The sequence below is a fragment of the Sceloporus occidentalis genome, unplaced genomic scaffold, assembly GCF_023333645.1.
Source record: "Sceloporus occidentalis isolate IW3139 unplaced genomic scaffold, rSceOcc1.0.p SCAF_4, whole genome shotgun sequence".
Lineage (NCBI taxonomy): Eukaryota > Metazoa > Chordata > Lepidosauria > Squamata > Phrynosomatidae > Sceloporus > Sceloporus occidentalis.
In genome coordinates this window covers 192,966,804-192,983,969 of record NW_028316984.1, presented here as the reverse complement: position 1 = coordinate 192,983,969, position 17,166 = coordinate 192,966,804, and the positions used below count along the sequence as shown (strand labels likewise).

At 44.0% G+C, this 17,166-nt stretch overlaps 2 protein-coding genes across 9 annotated transcripts in view; one reads left to right on the top strand and one right to left on the bottom strand.

Annotated features, from left to right (window-relative positions):
- LOC149315209 (serine/threonine-protein phosphatase 2A 56 kDa regulatory subunit epsilon isoform) overlaps window positions 1-17,166 on the bottom strand; it is a 108,866-nt gene that overhangs the window by 88,989 nt on the left and 2,711 nt on the right. For 3 of the 8 annotated variants that reach the window (XM_089522738.1, XM_089522737.1, XM_089522739.1), the window contains one exon: window positions 831-994. In XM_089522738.1, coding sequence (XP_089378864.1) covers window positions 831-994 — 164 coding nt within the window. The other 5 variants (XM_089522745.1, XM_089522744.1, XM_089522742.1 and 2 more) reach the window with 5 other exon arrangements.
- Window positions 7,804-17,166, top strand: part of LOC149315207 (uncharacterized) — a 33,879-nt gene continuing 24,516 nt past the window's right edge. Inside the window, exon 1 of the mRNA XM_089523182.1 lies at window positions 7,804-8,390. The gene's annotated coding sequence lies outside the window, so the exon portion shown is untranslated. The remainder of the gene's footprint in view (window positions 8,391-17,166) is intronic.

Here is a 17,166-nt window from a genome sequence, read left to right as displayed (position 1 = left end):
CAGGAAGAGAATTTTCTTCACATTTCAAACCCTCTGGACTAGTTCCTAGATGTAGGACTTCAATTCTCAAAAGATCGGGTCACCATGGATGATGGTCAGTCATTCTGGGAGCAACATCATTTGGGCCAACATTTCAGAATTACTATTCTAAGCGCATGTTTATATTTTAAAAGTGTAAACACTGCATGAAATAGTCAGGCTGTTAACTGAGCACCAACTCATGAAACCTGTGCTTCCTAATATAACGGAAGCTTCTTTGAAATCAGCTGAGTGCACCTTCAATATTTGCATCACAGGTTCTTCAACATAAGCATCCACAGAACATGAACAAAGCATTGCATACTTAAACAGCTAATCTGTACACTTTAATGCAAGGAGCTTATCACTTGGGCAAATAAACCACCTTACCTTTTCCAGCTTCACTTCTGGATCCGGGATGCCCCCGGATGTGATCATATCTAAAACGCCACCGATCTAGGCAGGATGCTGCTGCCCGGATGCATCCCAGGTCGAAACCTCACTCAGCCAGCATTTTTTCGAAGGTGGGGAGTTCCGGCTTTAAAAATTGGCTGGCTGAGTGAGTCTTTGACCCGGGATGCATCCAGGTGGCGGCATCCCACATAGATAGGCGACAATTTAAGTATGATAACATCCGAGGGCATCCCAGATCCAGAATTGAAGCCAGAAGAGGTAAGCCATCTTATTTGCTCAAGTAATAAGTTTCCATTATTAGCCTTCTTTCAACAGACAGCAAAGATCAAATGAATCTTCTCTGACAACTAACATATAATTAAAACATTATTTTTCAATTTAGCATGTTAGTTTCTTACCTTTTAGCAGAGGCAGTGGAGTTAACTCTATAGGCTTGCCCTGAGACCGAAACTGGGAGGAACTTTGCGACCTCTTCTGCCTAGCTTTTCTGACGGACTTCCGAGAAAATCCGTCTACTTTATCCACTGATGGAGGTGTGGTTGGTGCTGAGGACATATCCCTACTGAAGGGGATAAATATTATTAATATTCTGAAGTAGAAAAACACACACTTTACCAATCCTTAAAAATCATACTACTAAGAAATAGTCATTGCATGTGAACATCATAGTTGAATGTAACTGTTTACAGGGTAAGTATTATTTTAGCTAAACCCATAACTCTGATCCAGGTCTGGTTATGTCATTTCACAAGGAACTAGTAATCAGATGCACACATCAACAATAGGGAGTAGCTGAGTACTGTAGTGAACATCCAGAAGTGAAACTGCATCAGCCACCTTTGTCTTCTATTCTTACACTGATTCTCATACTATGCATTCTGGGAACATTTTAAAGTTCCCCTCATGCACTAAAGTAATCCTAACAGTAGTGCACAGAGTAAATTCATAACATTTTAAAGGAGTAACAGGAACTGGCCTCATGCTATAAATAAATGTGATGCAATGAACCTTTCCAGTCATACATAGTCAAACTATAATGTTCATCATAAAATTAATCAAATGATTTATGCTTGTTTAAAATTGATATTTACCACTGTTTTACAACTGATGCCAAAACCAATGCAACTTTGACACTGAGCTCTATTACTGTGCCCATTACTTAGTATATTAATCAGTGCTGTGTTATTTTCCTTCTCTTTTTCAGTTCTAAAATGACAAAAGGTAACCAAGCCCTAGTCCAATTCCGTGTCCTAACCAGCACATCTTAAAGCTATTGTACCATTATGTTGTCTTTTCTTAAAAGACCTTTAAAAAAAGATTCCAAAACTTCACTAGGTAGCTTATTCCCTTAGTGAAGTAATCTTAGATTTAGGGGTTTTCTTAATTATTTGCCATTATCTATTATTATTATCATTATTTCCTCCATTTCAGATTTCAAGAAAGAAATCTATATAATATAGCCTCATTTTGTGGAGAGAAACTCAGTAAAGAGAGGATTAACTTTATATATTAAAGATGTGATACTCTCACCTTAAAGTTTTATCTATGATAAATTTTAAAATAAATCACATGAGTGCGCAAAGTTTAAACTTTCATAATTGAAAATTAAATGAAGAGCTGTTTTTGTTTGTTTGTTGTTGATTTTTAAAAAAGACACTTTGGTATTTGCTGATATTTAACAGGCACAAAAATCATAATTGTCTTCACAAAAGCTAGCCTCAGCCCTTACCAGGAATCACATGAGGCCTTGACACTAAGCAGCGAGAGCGCCTTTATCTACAACAATCCTTACTTTATCATGTCATTATTCTCATGGCCACTGCTGCCTTGTTATCCTGAATTATACAGCCTACTTGCCAAAGATTAATGAAACTGTATTATTATGATGCTGATCAATTTAAACGTTACATGCATGATTAATACGTAAGGACTCCATAGAGGAATGACACTACTATGCATACCTGAGTTATACAAAACTGATCTATAAACATGAAGTGGAAGGAGAGATACTGTAGACAATAACAACAAAAAGTATTACTGGTACTCCAGTGGGAAACGCTCAAAAAACCATAATCACTCTGGCAGCCCAATCCTGCACCTGCTTGCTCAGAAGTAAAACCCAATGAAGCTAATATATCTTATTCCCCAATTAACTGCGGATAATAAGATAGCACTGCAGCCTTCAGTTCCTGGCCTGAGTGACACAACTCAGCTCACCTAAAGGATGGTTTTACCTTTGCACTGCCCACAACCCTCAGGATGCCTCTGCCTATCCAGAAATCTTTTCACAGTCTGAAAATGGAACCCGCTAACCTCATTAATGGACAAGCTCTCAAGCAGATCACTTCGACTGCAGCAGGATCATTGTGTCAGCAAGAAGCTTTAGCGACACTTCTCAGATGTAAATTTAGTAACAGTTCTTCTGTGCAGCTTTATAAATTGCTGAAGTCTAATCAGGCCTAACAAAGCTATCGCGCTAAGGTGGGCATCAGCATTTTCTCTAGCATTTTTCCTTTTGGCCAACACCATTACTTGAGCTTCTTGAAGAATTAAATTCTAAACCCACAGGCCTTACCAGCATTCAACAATAAACTCCTGTCTCTTGGGGGGGGGGGGGGGGGTTGCCACTTTTCAGATCTCTCAAGGAAGGAGCTACTGTACTTCTTTGCATAGGTTAAGAGAAAAATAATGGAACTAGGAACACTATAGTCTAAGAATGACAAATGGGAGGCATGTGTGCTCACACACACCCGCTTTTGGTTCTTGCCTTCCCAGTGGCACACTGCAGATTTAAAAGTACAACCACCTCCAAAATCCACAAAACAGTGATACCTTTATTGGATCAACCAAAATACATAGAATATATGTTGCAAGCTTTCAAAGCTCCACTGGCTTCTTCACCAGGTGAAGGTGGTTAAAAATTATACAGGAAAGGGGTTACACTGAAACTGCATTTGACACATTTTACCTAAACACTAAACAGCACCTAAAATTTCCCTAATGCAGCATATTCCACTGTCAAACAACTCTTACTGTCAGGAAGTTTTTCCTGATGTTTGGGTGGAATTTCTTTTCCTGTAGCCCTCGCCCATTTTTGATCCCCAGTGAGTTGCATTCATATGCACACTCAGTGCCTCTGAAATGGGAAGGTCTGTATAGTCATGCTGACCAGGAGCCACTGATAAATACGATTATTAATCTGTGAAACATCTCCAGAGGTACCTGGCCATATAGCAAAGTACTGTGTTGGCTATACAGCAACATCCAAAACCCACAAAACAGTTATACCTTTATTAAACAAAACAAAGTGCACAAAATACATGCTGCAAGCTTCCAATGCTCCATTGGTTTCTTCATCAGGCAAAGATGTTAAAAATCATACAGGAGTAAGAAAAATTGACAATATTAGTCACGGACCAGCATTTTGTCAAGATGCTGTGGTTGTTGTCTTCAGTGCAGATGTTACTGGAGGGGTATTCATACAAGGGGGGCCTCCTCCTTCTGGCCATGCAGATACAGGGGATTCTTGAAATCTATTTCAATTTTAAAATTAAAATAAAATTGACTTTCCCTAGCAAATCAAAAAGCTACTGCCTTTCGGGATATTGCAATATGTATTATGTGCAATTTGGTTGGGCCCATAAAGATATCACTGCTTTGTGGCTTTTGGATGGATTAATGTACCATTTTTGTATGTTTTTAATTGTACTGTTCTTTTAATGTTGTGAGCCACTGAGTCCCAGTTCTGGGAAAAGAGCAGGATACAAATAAATATATGATATGGGTATTATTGTACTTTGTTATATGGCCAGCATGAGGTAGTGGTTTCAGTGTTGAACTACGACTATGGGAGACCAGTGTTCAAATCCTGACTTGGCCACTGGGCAACCTTGGTCAAATCACACTATCTTAGCTTCAGAGGATGGCAATGGCAAACCCCCTCTGAAAAACGTACGAAGAAAACCCTGTGACACCAAGGGCTACCCAGCCCTTGAGTTGCCACAAGTCAGAAAGCAAGGCACACAATAAGAATATGTCCAACACAGCGGCTACCCATGGATATGCAGATTTAAGAGGAGATTAGTATGATTATGGATTATGATTAAAATGAGCGGGGATGGAATGACTTTGGCAGCTGTAATGAAGGCACCAGGCTTGTTATAAGCATTTGATGGCTATAACCTGTAAATCATGGTCATGAATAAATTGCATTTGTTAGCATTAAAAACAGGAGGAGCTGGTGGGGAGGGGGGAAATACCGATTGGGGCATCAAGAGGAAAGACAGCCCCCAAAAGAGGAGGCTTCAATGCCATTAACATGAAGGCACCAGGCTAGTTATTAGCGTTTGATGGCTATAACCTGTAAATAGTGGCCACAAATAAATTGTACATGTTATCATTAAAGAGTTAATGGGGAGGGGGAAATACCAACAGGCATCAAGAGGAAAGACACACACATCCCAGGCCTCAATGCCATTGACCCACCAGGACAGATACCAAGTCCTCCCAGATCCCAGTAGATGTTGATCCTGACCATAAATCCCTAATGATCCCTTCACCCTCACCACCCCCACCGGCGTTTTTATCCTCAGACACAGACACACAAACATGTCCCATGTGCAGTCAGCATCCATAGTTGTTTTTTTTTTTTTTTTGGGGGGGGGGGGGGGTCCAGGCCCTGTTCTGGAAGAATATCCCTAACATTAGACTTGCATCTGTGGCTGGCATCTTCAGAGGTTGGTGCCAGGGAAGGGAGTGGGGTATATATATATACTATGTGACCCTTGGTTGGGAGGAAGCAGTTTACATGTTAATCTGTGTGTGTTGGCCTGTTGTTGAAGGGCAAGGCCTCAGGGTGGGAAGATATGCAGAGGATATGTGTGTGTGTGTGTGTGTATTTAATTAGCAATCTGTTGTCTGAGGAGGGGAAACCCCTGCCCCTGAATGACGTTCATTTGCATGTGTCAATCATTTCCTCTCAACCAAGGGCCACACAGAATAGATTTGCTGTTAACTGCCTTCCAATCTCGCCTCTGCCACTCTCCTTAATTCCTGCAACCCCATAAAACCCATAGTGACCCCCTGAATAGAGTCCCTCCATCTGGCATGTGGCCATCCTCTCTTCCTACTTCCCTCCACCTTTCCCAGCATTATGGTCTTTTCCACTGAGTCCTTCTTTCTTATGATGTGTCTGAAGTATGTCAGCCTCAGTTTGGTCATCTTGGCTTCCAGGGAGGTTTCTTGCTGCATCTGCTCTAGGGCCCATTTGTTTGTCTTTTTGGCTGTCCATGGGATCCTCAGCACTCTTCCCCAGAACCATATGCCAAATGAATGGATTTTCTTCCTATCATATTTCTTATCTCTCCAGCTGACAGCCATACATGGTAATAGAGAATACAATGGCTTGTATGATTCTAACTTTTATGCTGCATTGTACAATATATCTTTGCATTTTAGAATCTTGTCTAGTTCTTGCTTAAATACTTTAAGGGGTGTCATACTGAGGAGGGAGCAAGCAGAGAACAGGACGCAGAGGAATGGATGCAAGCTCCAGGAAAAGGGATTCCAGCTCAACATTAGGAGGACCTTCCAGAGAGCAAGGGCTTCCTGGGAGACTCTGGTGGAGTCTCCCTCCTTGGAGGCCCTTAAGCAGAGGCTGGACGGATGCTTTGGCTGAGGGTAGGGATGGGCTGGGGGCCCTTGGGGTCCTAGCCAGCCTCCCATCATTCTTCACCTTCTGATCTGCTGACTGCCTTCCCCATTTCCATGGATGTTTGATCCCAGGCAGGGTTCTCTGACTACGCTCCTCCCTCCATCTCCGCGGCTTTGCTATTTGCAGACCTGGTTATTCAGGGGTTTGATTAATAGGCTCTCTCTAGGCGCCTCTGGGTCCTCCGGCGTCGCTCTTTGGCCCGCTTTCCCTAAGAGCCGCCCTGAAGGCCCTGGAGGCTCCCAGAGAGAAGACTCGCTAGGCATCCGCGGCCCCTGCAGAGCGCTTCTAGGGCCAGGGTCTGCCTCTCTGTCATCTGCGGGGCTTCCACCTCCAGGGCCTTGTGCCCCTGACCCAGCGGAGGCTTCCTCCTCGTCTAGGTCTGTCTTAATGCTCTCCAGGCCCAAAAGACCCACTCCTCCTCCTCCTCCTCCGCGGAGTTACCTTGGACCTTCCTGGTAGAGAGTCCAGAGACAAGAGGAGAGAAAAGCAGCAGGGAGGCGAGGATCCCTGGAGGCGCCGGCGGAGGCGGAGGCTGTGTCTCGGTGCAAGGGCCCTGGCTTCGCCTTCCCCGCGGTCCCCGCCGCAGCAGGAGCAGCACCCGCCGCCTGCTAGGCCTCGTCGGCGTCAGGAGCAGCGGCGGAGGCCTCCTCTGTCTCTCCTTCTCCCGCCCGGTCCCATACAACAGCCTCCCTGGCCCCGAACGACCACCGAGAGGCCTCCTCCTCCTCCTCCTCCTCCTCCTTCCGCCGCCGCCGCCTCCGAGTCCTTCCCTTCGCCTCCTTCTTCTTCTTCTCCCGGAGAGCCGGCCTCGGGAAGGAGGGGCGCCGCAGACACAGGCCCGAGCAGAGGCCACGGGGAGGAGGAGGAGGAGGCGGCGGCGGCGGGTCTGGCGGCTGAGGCGGCGTCGAGTGCTGCCTGCCTGCCTTCCTTCCTTCCTTCCTTCCTTCTGGGGCGTTCTTCTCCTCCTCCTTCGTTCCGAGGCTCCTATTGTCAGTCAGTCAGTCACTGAGCTCCTGCCATGGCTCTCTCTCGCTCGCTCTCTCTCTCCCGCGCTTCGGCTCGCTCTCGCCTTCTGGGTGCGCGCGCAACCAACCAACTAACCGCCAGCGCTCGCGCCTCTCTTCCCTTCCTTCTTTCCCTCAGGCGCGCGCCGCCAACCAATCGAACAACGTCTCTCTCAGGTCCGCGCACGCCGCCAACCAATCAACCGCGGTCTCTCTTTCCCCCTCTCTCAATCTCGCTCAGATCTCCGCGCGCCGCCAAAGAATCAACCGCGGCCTCTCATACGGGCGCGCGCGCCGCCAACCAATCAAGTGCCGTCTCTCATTCTCTCTCTCTCTCTCTCTCTCTCTCTCGCCTGCCTTCTCTCTCTCTGCGCGCGCCACCAACCAACCAATCAACGGCCGCCGCTCTCTCCCTCCCTCCTTCCTTCCCTCAGGCGCGCCACCGACGCTACTCCAGTCAATCAGTCAATTAGGCCGCAGCGAGTCAACCAAACTCGAGCCGTTCTGTTCTTTGATTGGTCGGTTGGTTGTCGGGTCTGCCTCTCGCAGCTTACTGGAGACCACGCCTACTCTGGCGTCATACGCCGGAGGCCTAGAGCGCGACGCCTGATTGGGCGGCGAGTGTCGCGAGTTCTTTTTGCCCCGCCCCCTAAGCCTGAGGGCGGGGAGAACAAGGGGAAGGAAAGTGAAGCGCGGTTCCTCCTCGCGGTGGGTTCAGGGGGAAGGGCGGCGGGTCTCGGTTCCTTCTCTGCGAGGAGGAGGAGGAGAAGGAGGATAGCGGCGGGGCGGAGAAGGTTGGGCCCATGGCCGGACTCCGCCCGGACTCCCTTGCTCTGAGGAAGAGGCCGCGAAAGAGAAGCGTGAAGCGGGCGCAGAGGGGAGAACTTGAGAGACAGGGCCAGAAGGAGGCAACGTTGGAAGGAAGCGGAACGGGGAGGAAGGCGGGAGAGCATGAGCCAACAGTGCGATGCGGCAGCTAACAAGGCCAATGCGATCCTAGGCTGCATCAATAGAAGTATAGTGTCTAGATCAAGGGAAGTCATAGTGCCACTCTATTCTGCTCTGCTCAGGCCTCACCTGGAATACTGTGTCCAGTTCTGGGCACCACAATTCAAAAAGGACGTTGAGAAACTGGAGCCATGTGTCCAAAGGGCGGTGACTGAAATGGTGAAGGGCCAGGAAACCATGCCTTATGAAAAACGGCTTAGGGAGCTGGGGATGTTTAGCCTGGAGAAGAGAAGGTGAGAGCCCTGTTTAAATATTTGAAGGGTTTTCATATTGAGGAGGGAGCAAGCTTGTTTTCTGCTGCTCCAGAGAACAGGACCCGGAGCAATGGATGCAAGCTGCAGGATAAGAGATTCCAGCTCAACATTAGGAGGAACTTCCTGACAGTAAGGGCTGTTCGACAGTGGAACATACTCCTTACTCGGAGTGTAGTGGAGTCTCCTTCCTTGGAGGCCTTTCATCAGAGGCTGGATGGCCATCTGCCAAAGGGGATGCTTTGATTTGATTTCCTTTATGGCAGAAGGGGGTGGGATGGGTGGCCCTTGCGGTCTCTTCCAACTCTTGGATTCTAAGGGGCATTTAGAATATTCAGCCAGAGAAATCTTAAGCCTCATTGAACTACAAACCCCAAATTGCAGCAAGAGGCAAGCGCAGCATTTAAAGTGACCTAGCTCCGTTTTAAGAGTGCAAAGCAATCATCTCCTATAAGAAGGAAGCGGTCTGTAGAAAGATCTTGTGGTACCTTTGAGACTAACTGAAAGAAAGAAGTTGGCAGCATGAGCATTTGTAGACCTCAGTCTCTACTTCCTCAGACGCATTAAGTAGACTGGAGTGTAGGTGTCAGACCCATGTGCTTGGCTGTGCCGTGATGATACAATGGCATGCTGATACAGCGATATAACACTGTGGTAACTTGATGAATTATTGGGAGGATGGATATGGGGAATATTGAAGAGGTATTGTATATTAATCAAGTGGACGCTCTGGGCTGGGAACAAACGGAGGGGCAAATGGGCACAGAAGGAAGGTTTATACCTTTCTTGCAAGAGGATTTGGTTTGAAAAGGGGAGGTACTTCCTTTCCTCTCTTAAGGGCAATTGAATGATAAACAGAGGAGGGAGAAAAGGAGACAGAAAGGTTGCTTTGATTGGGACCAAAGGTTGAGCCCCAACAGCTAGAAATGGGGGGCTGGAAAGTTTGAATACAGTGATAGAGGAAAGAGACCCTCCGTTTTGGCAAAGACACTCTATTGGCTCTAATGTCTGAAGCAAACATCTTTTGTTTTCTATCACAATAAGATGCCGTTCTGTCCATTAGAAACGTGAGTTTGCTGGCCCTGACGCTAGGAAAGCTCATGGTGCCAATTTCTTTATTTCAGCTAGTCTCAAAGGCTCAAGATCTCTCTACATACTGATTCTACAGATTAACATGGCTATAGCTTTGAAAGAAGGAAGTTGGTAGCATGAGCTTTCATAGACTTGAGCCTGCTTCCTCAGAAGCATACAAGACAAATCTGTTGTTTGCGTTACGTATTCAGGAATTCGGTAGCGCCTTTGAGACTAACTGGGAAAACAACATTTCTAGCATAAGCCTCCTCAGATGCATTTGGTGGAGTGATAGGGGCAGACCTATATAGCAGTCTGTGTGAATAAGAATGTCCACAGGAATGCAAAATTTCGTGGGTGTGGAGATGACATGACAAGTGACAAGTTCAGCTTTAGGGGGGGAAGCAAGGCAGAGTGTTGCCTAAAACCAAGGTTAGTAGATAACCATATCAGTGAGTATTGGGATGTAATGTGGGAGCAAAAAAACATGTGATGGACCGTGAGGCTGCAGGTGGGGAGGTTTAGTTGATGTCATAATGTGTATAGTGTGCCAGGAAACCATAGTGTCTGTTCAACCTACTGCTGACATCAGTATCATAGGGGCTGTCTTGGCCAGTTCATCACATCTTTTTTTGGGCTTAAAACTGAATTTGTCACATCATAAACCACTCACAGTTTTGGAATTGTAAACTATGTAAAAACAATGAGCACCTTTCTTCCAATTTGTCACATTGGGACTTGTATCTGAACATTTATATCAAACATTCCTAACACGGTGGTGCTGAACATACGGGCAAGATATTATGGGAACCCCCATGATACCCTGCCTGAGCATCTGGCTTATTCCCCCTCACAGAACTTGGGTCAGCCACAGCTACAAATGGGTGTTCGGACGCCTGCCTGCCATCATGCCATGGAGCTGCCACCGCCACCATCGTTCTCTGTGAAAGGTTGAGGAAAAGAACGCCAGGGAGTGACATGATAGCCATGTTTAAATATTTGAAGGGATATCATATTGAGCACGGAGCAAGCTTGTTTGCTGCTTTTAGTTAGTTCCAAAGGTGCTACACACACACACCCATCTTCTGCAACAAAGGCTCTCAGATTGGTTTACAGATTCTTAATTTGACAGGTCCCAGCCCTCAGGCTTACAATCTAAAAAAAGACATGACATAAAAGGAGAAGGGAATGGCTGTGGGGAAGGAGATCAAGTCCAGCAGATACTGCTGGTTCTTCTCTCCCTCCAATGCCAGGGTGGTAGCAGTTGGAATAGCGAGAGGGCCCCATATCTGTCTCTGGGGCTAGGCATGGTGGAGCTGTGCCTGCCTCCTCTCTCCCTTGGGGGCCAGGGCAGTGGCAGTTGGAATTCTCACACACAGGCGGGTTATAGACCGCCGAAAAGCGGCAGTCTGGCTCCGCTGCCGCTTGTAGCGTCCGGGAAATGCAGCCTTTAAACGGCGCAACTCCCGGATGCTGCAGAGAAGGAGCGCAGAAATTGCGCTCTTTCTCGGGCCCCGGAAGAGGCGCCGCAAGTTCCAAAGGGCGCACTCGCGGCGTCACTTCCGGTGCGCCACGTGCGGACGCAGAGCGTCCGTTACGTCAATATGGCGGCCCCCATGTGGAAGGGACGCTGCCATATTGTACGTATTCCATACGTACTAGGGTTAGGGGGGTGCGGAAGCACCGCCCCTTCCTAACCCTAATACGTATGGAATATGTATTTTTTGGCGGTGTGTAACCCGCCACAGACTGCTTTATAAGTCTGTTCCTAGTCTTTCCTCTCTACCTAATGCATCTGAGGAAGTGGGTTCAAGTCTATGAAAGATCATGCTACAAACGTCTGTCTTTCAGATAGTCTGAAAGGTGCTACATGATCCGTTTGCGTATTGTTTAATTCACACCAGGAAGGACCTGGACCTGTCAGAATTCCAGAAAATTCTAACCTAAGTGTGTTTCAAATTTTTGCAAGTCTGTACTGCTATCGTTAACAACTACAAAATACTGTACATTCGTTGTTTTCTGCCTTGGACAAATATGTGTAATTCTCGAAGTGTGATCTGCTGCTAGATTCTGATTGGAAAGAGTCTTTGGCCCCTGATCAGACTCTGAAATTGTCTTAAAAAGTAACTGAGGAAATTGGAGCGTTGTCATGATACAGTACTTGGTTGATCTATGCAAAGTCAGAGTTGGTGGCTGTACAAATGAGGAGAACAGAATGTCAGAAGATAATCAGAAATGTCCCACAGTGAATTCTGTAACCTCCTTCCTTGAAAATTAACATTTATGTTGAATGCTGTCTGTTTTGTGGCAAAATCTTTCTGTAAGAGTTATCATGCTCAAACTTTCGAATTCTTGTGACAACAGTAATGAATGTGAAGACTGCTAACCAAAGAAGGTCAGCATCCAGGATTATGTCAAACACAATATTAAATTTTTAAAAGAAAAAGCTAAATTCTTTAACCAAAAGGCATAAAGGAAAGAGACATGAGACGTTTAGCCTTCTCTGTCAGAGAGCTCTGGTGCCACAATAAACTACAGATCCCAGGATTTCCTAGCACTGAGCCAGGACAGTGAAAGCAATCTTAAACTGGATTATTTCTGCAGTGTGGTTTGGACCATCATTACATATAATTATATATAATTATTACTGGTATATAGTGAAGTAAGTTGTTTAATATTTTTGTAAGATTGCTCATGGTTATGTAATCATCATTATGGAATTTTACTTTGCTATTGTTAAAGGGATGTTACCTGAGGGGAAATAAGCTAGATATCCTGAAGGCACCAGATCAGATTCTGCTAGTAACCAAAGGAAGGCCTGGTTAGTAGTTAGATGGGAACCACCAAGGAATACCAGGTGCTATAGAGGAAGGTCTTGGCAAACCAAATCAGAGTATTCCTTGTGGAATACACATGGAGTTGAAGTAAGTCAACCGGTGACTTGATGGCGCATGCACACAATTGTCATGCATATGTAGATAGATCTTGTAGCACCTTTGAGACTAACTGAAAGAAAGAAGTTGGCAGCATGAGCTTTCCTAGGCTGGAGTCTACTTTCTCAGATGTTCAGATGTAATCCATGTTAGTGAACTAGGAAAGGATAAGCATTGTAGTTACTCAGTAAGCTCACTTACTAGAGAATAAGGCCAGTCAGTTTGGTCTTTGACCAAACACAGGGTTGGAAGAAATTCCAGAGGCTAAAAAATAATAGTAAACTTGAAAATGTGCCCCACCTTGAAACAGAAAGATGAGCCCTTCCCCTAGCTTTCCAAACAGCAGTCATGATGGGCATAATATCACATTTAGTTATACTAAATGGTGAACCCGTGGCCCACTGAAGAAGTTGAAAATCAGGTGGTGCAGCTCTCTGGGCTCAGGAGCATGCCTACCTCTTTCTACAGACAACTGTAGAGCTGAAATTGATAGTTTTGTTTTGTTTTTTAAAGTCTGCAGGCTACTGTACATATGATGCAGTGAATGCTAGTCCACAAAAGGCTTATAATATCCGTTTATCAGATTTCAGAGTTTCACAACTCAGCAATAGACTAACAGCATTGTCCCTCTGGAAATGTCTTAATTTTTCAAAGTAATTATCTTCAGCTTTTTTTTAAACTGCTCTGGGTGAAGCACTGCAAACTCTTGCACAATCTAATTTTTTAAGATAATTAAATACTTTTTCAGAGTCTACGTATGTGCTTGTGATGTATACATTAATAACCATAATAAATTGGCTGAAATTTCAGGATGCCACATAAAAAGTTAAAGTAGATTGCACAGATCAAGGAAATGAAGTTAACATAAATGTATATGCAGTGACTTGATTATCTTATATGTGTTTTATACCTAAAAATATCTAGGTTTGATGATCTAAAAATTACAGAAACAGAGGGCTCCCAGTTTATAATGTTCTTTGGTATTCTGTTGAAATATGTGGAAATAATATTCCAAGGATTACAGTAATGGACATTTGACCATTCTAGTGTTTGAGACGCGAATTACTGGAAAACGATTCTGTGGAGCTACATTTCGGTGAAAATTGTGTATATCAGGTAAAGTAGATAACAGAATTGGAATAAAAGATCTGCAGAACATTCAGCTCAAAAAACTAGTAGATTATTCTTCCAATTGTCAAACCCAAATATTCTATATTAATTTGCTTAAATCACATTTCTTAGTGCAGATGGTAGGAGTGCCCCCATTTTGTTTTATTTTTAATATACTGGTCAGTCAAAAAAGACTTCCAGCATGGCAAAGATTAATAGGAGACTTCCTGAAGAGCATACTATTTAAGGATATCATTCTGTACTGAAGGAGAGATTTACTTGTGAACAGTTCTTTTTGAGATCCCTGTGCAGTATATTCTATAGAACACCTCCACTTAAATACAGTAACTTCTAAAAGTCAGGTCTGTGCGAGCCTTATAAACGGAGGAAGTTTTGGTTTCAGCATATTCCTTACTGGAAGACATTAAATAGACTAGTTACACATAGATGATGAGCAAGTCTAAACTGATGGTGACTAAACTGGAAGAAGATCTCAGAGTCAATGGGGGATAGCTCAATGAAATGTCACCTCTGCAGTGGGGATGAATAAGGCAAATTTCAGATTCCAAGGGATGGGCTGAAGGCACAAGATGCAGTTAATTTACTGAATCTAATTGGCACCTAAAGGGAGACAGCATGGGAGTGCCATGTATGTCATCTTGATTTCTATAATTGAAGAAGCATGTGATATAAATTTCCCAAATTTCCCTTTATGGGATGGCCACATTTGGAATACTGTGCATAGTTTAAGTTTAGAAAAAAGTGATAAGAGATGTTATGGTACTGAGGATTTTCAAGTTACACATCAGGATAGACAAGGCTTTCTTTTCTTGCAATATTAAAACTTCAAGACCATCCAGTGAAATTGATCGGCAACAGATTCAGGACAGGAGAGGCCCTTCATCTGTTCCATAAGTAACCTAGAATTTACTTCCACGATATGATGACCATCCAGTCATGACAACCACCAGGTGCGTTTAGGCAAATTTCATGGAATCAGCTAATCAACATTAATTGAGTAATTCTGAAACAGCAGGATATCTATTAAATAAATATCCAGATTTAAAGAGAATGTGGCCTTGAATACCAATTGCCAGGAGGGGTAGAACAGAAAGTATATTCTAAGTGAGAACTGCCTGGAGGCAGCAGCATCAGACCCTGCATCTAATCCATCAAGGTGTTTTTCATGATCTTGTCGGTACCAGTCCCTCCTGCCATCCACATGTCTATTTTCTCACACATTCTGTTTAACCCTGATAAGGATGAGGTCACTATACTGTTTGTGCCCACAAGCCTAATATAACATTTACTTTAAGGATAGTCCACTTGTTGCATCCCAGTTATAAATATATTCATGTTAAATTTACAAAAAGCATAAAAGGTCTGAGAAGAAAGAATGAAGAGCATGGTCCAAAACACAATGCAAAAATAGTCCAGTTTGGAACTGCTTTAACTGCCCTGGCTCAGTGCTAGGGAATCCTGGGAATTGTAGTTTATTGTGGCACCAGAGCTCTCTGACAGAAAGCTAAATGTCTCACAAAACTACAGTTCTCAGAATCTCCTAGCATTGAGCCAGGACAGTTAAAGTAGTCTCAAACTGGATTATTTGCAGAGTGTGTTTTAGACCTATGTTTTGCTTATATAAAAGGAGGTGGGATGAGCACTCAGAATTCAAATATTTTGAAGTGTCTCGTTTAAAAAGAATGGGAAAATGTTGTCTATGGGATAGGAAGCAGAGGAGTTAAACCACAGCTTAGAGAATTTACTTTGAGGATTACAACACCCACAGTCCCCTCTAGCATGCTGCCTGGAGATTCTGAAAATTGTCCAAAATTGTGAAGTAGCAGGAATCCCTTCCTACTACTTCCTACAAGATCAGCTTGCGTGGGGAGCAAAGTTTTCTAAGGACAATGTAAAGTTACTTTCCATGGAGGTTTTCAAGAAAAAGCTTGGCAAGAATTTGTCAGCAATGCTTTCAAGCAAAGGGTTTTTTGAATTGGGTTTGAACTGGGCTGGTTCTAATTCTATGTGATTTTATGGTTGTAGTAAATTTACACCATTATATTTCATGGTGGACTTAAATATATATGCAGTATTAGTATGGTTCTGCTGTATATAGATATCATTGCATTTAGATACTGTATTTTATTACAAATTCTAATTCATATTTAAAGTTTTGACTCAGATCTGACACTGTGGCTGAACTGGTCAAGTATACTTCATGACTTTGGGAAGCTGAATGGTATCAAAGTGGGGGGGGGGGGGGTTTGGCATTCACTTCTAAACCATGGTTCAATAGTTGAACATATGGGAAATGAAACTACAATTTTTCTTCTACTGTGTATCATTTCACCATTGATAGTGTAGCAAGCTGACAAGTGGTCAGCCACACAAAGTCAAGATTTCCACAGGGCATTCTTGTAGGAAACTGTTGCCTAAAGGCATTTGGAATGCCTCTCGGATGTATTGCCCAGTCAGCAGAAAGGTGAGGGCAAGCTGTAATATAATGCTGGCTGGAGACATTGAACTGGCCACTTTTCCATGGGCCTTTCCAGAGTGGTGATGGCTGACGTGGGGGCAGAGAAGACCAGGGTCAACTACAGCTTTTGGCTTGCTAGCAAGATGAGCCAGAGATTGTAGACTCCAGGATAACCACCTTTGGGTGCATGTGATGTCTGGATTTAGTGACTAAATTCAGTGTTTTTATGTATATCAAAAGTGTAGTACATATACTCTTAACTGTTCCAATTTAGCAGGGCAGTCCCAATTAATCCTCTGGCTTTCCACTTTACTAGCTGCTTTTAAAATGTCCTCTCTGCTCTTCCCAGTTTTTTCCTTTGCCCTCAGCATACTTCCACTATTGCAAACTGAGTTTGAAGTGCAAAAGTAGTTTACCTTCAGTTAACTCAGTGAGGGGTGAGGAAGAGACAGAGACTTGCCCTTCTCAGTAGGCTCAGGCAGAGGCAAACTGTTGCAGCCTCTCCTAGTTTGTGTATTCTTCCTCATTAATAACTTTTGCCAGCTTGACCACACACTAATGTTGCTCAGCCACACCTATCCTGGTTTTCATCTGTGAAATATTGTAGAATATGGTTGTTCATTGTTAACTGCCCCTGAGTCAATCCCAACTCATGGCAACCCTCTGGATGAGACATCCCCAAGACTCTATTTTCTACTGCTCTGCTTAGGTCCTATAAATTTATATCCATAGATAGAGTCCATCTATCTAGCATGTGGTCTTGCTCTTTTTCTACATCCTCCCACCTTTCCTAGCATTATTGTCTTTTCCAGTGAGTCATTCTTTATCATGATGTGACCAAAGTATGACAGCCTCAACTTAACATCTTGGCTTCCAGGAAGATTTCAGGCTTGATCTGGTCTAGGACAGATTTGTTTGTCTTTTTATTTATCCATGATATCCTCAGCACTCTTCTCCAGCACCGCATCTCAAATGAATTGATTTTCCTCCTATCCACATTCCTCACTGTCCCAGCTCTCTCAATCATACATGGTAATAGGGAAAACAATGGCTTGTATGATTCTAACATTCATGTTCAGTTGGATATCTTTACATTTTAGGATCTTTTCTAATTCTTTCATAGTTGCACTATGTTTCTTCCTTATTTCTTGACTGCAGTCCCCAT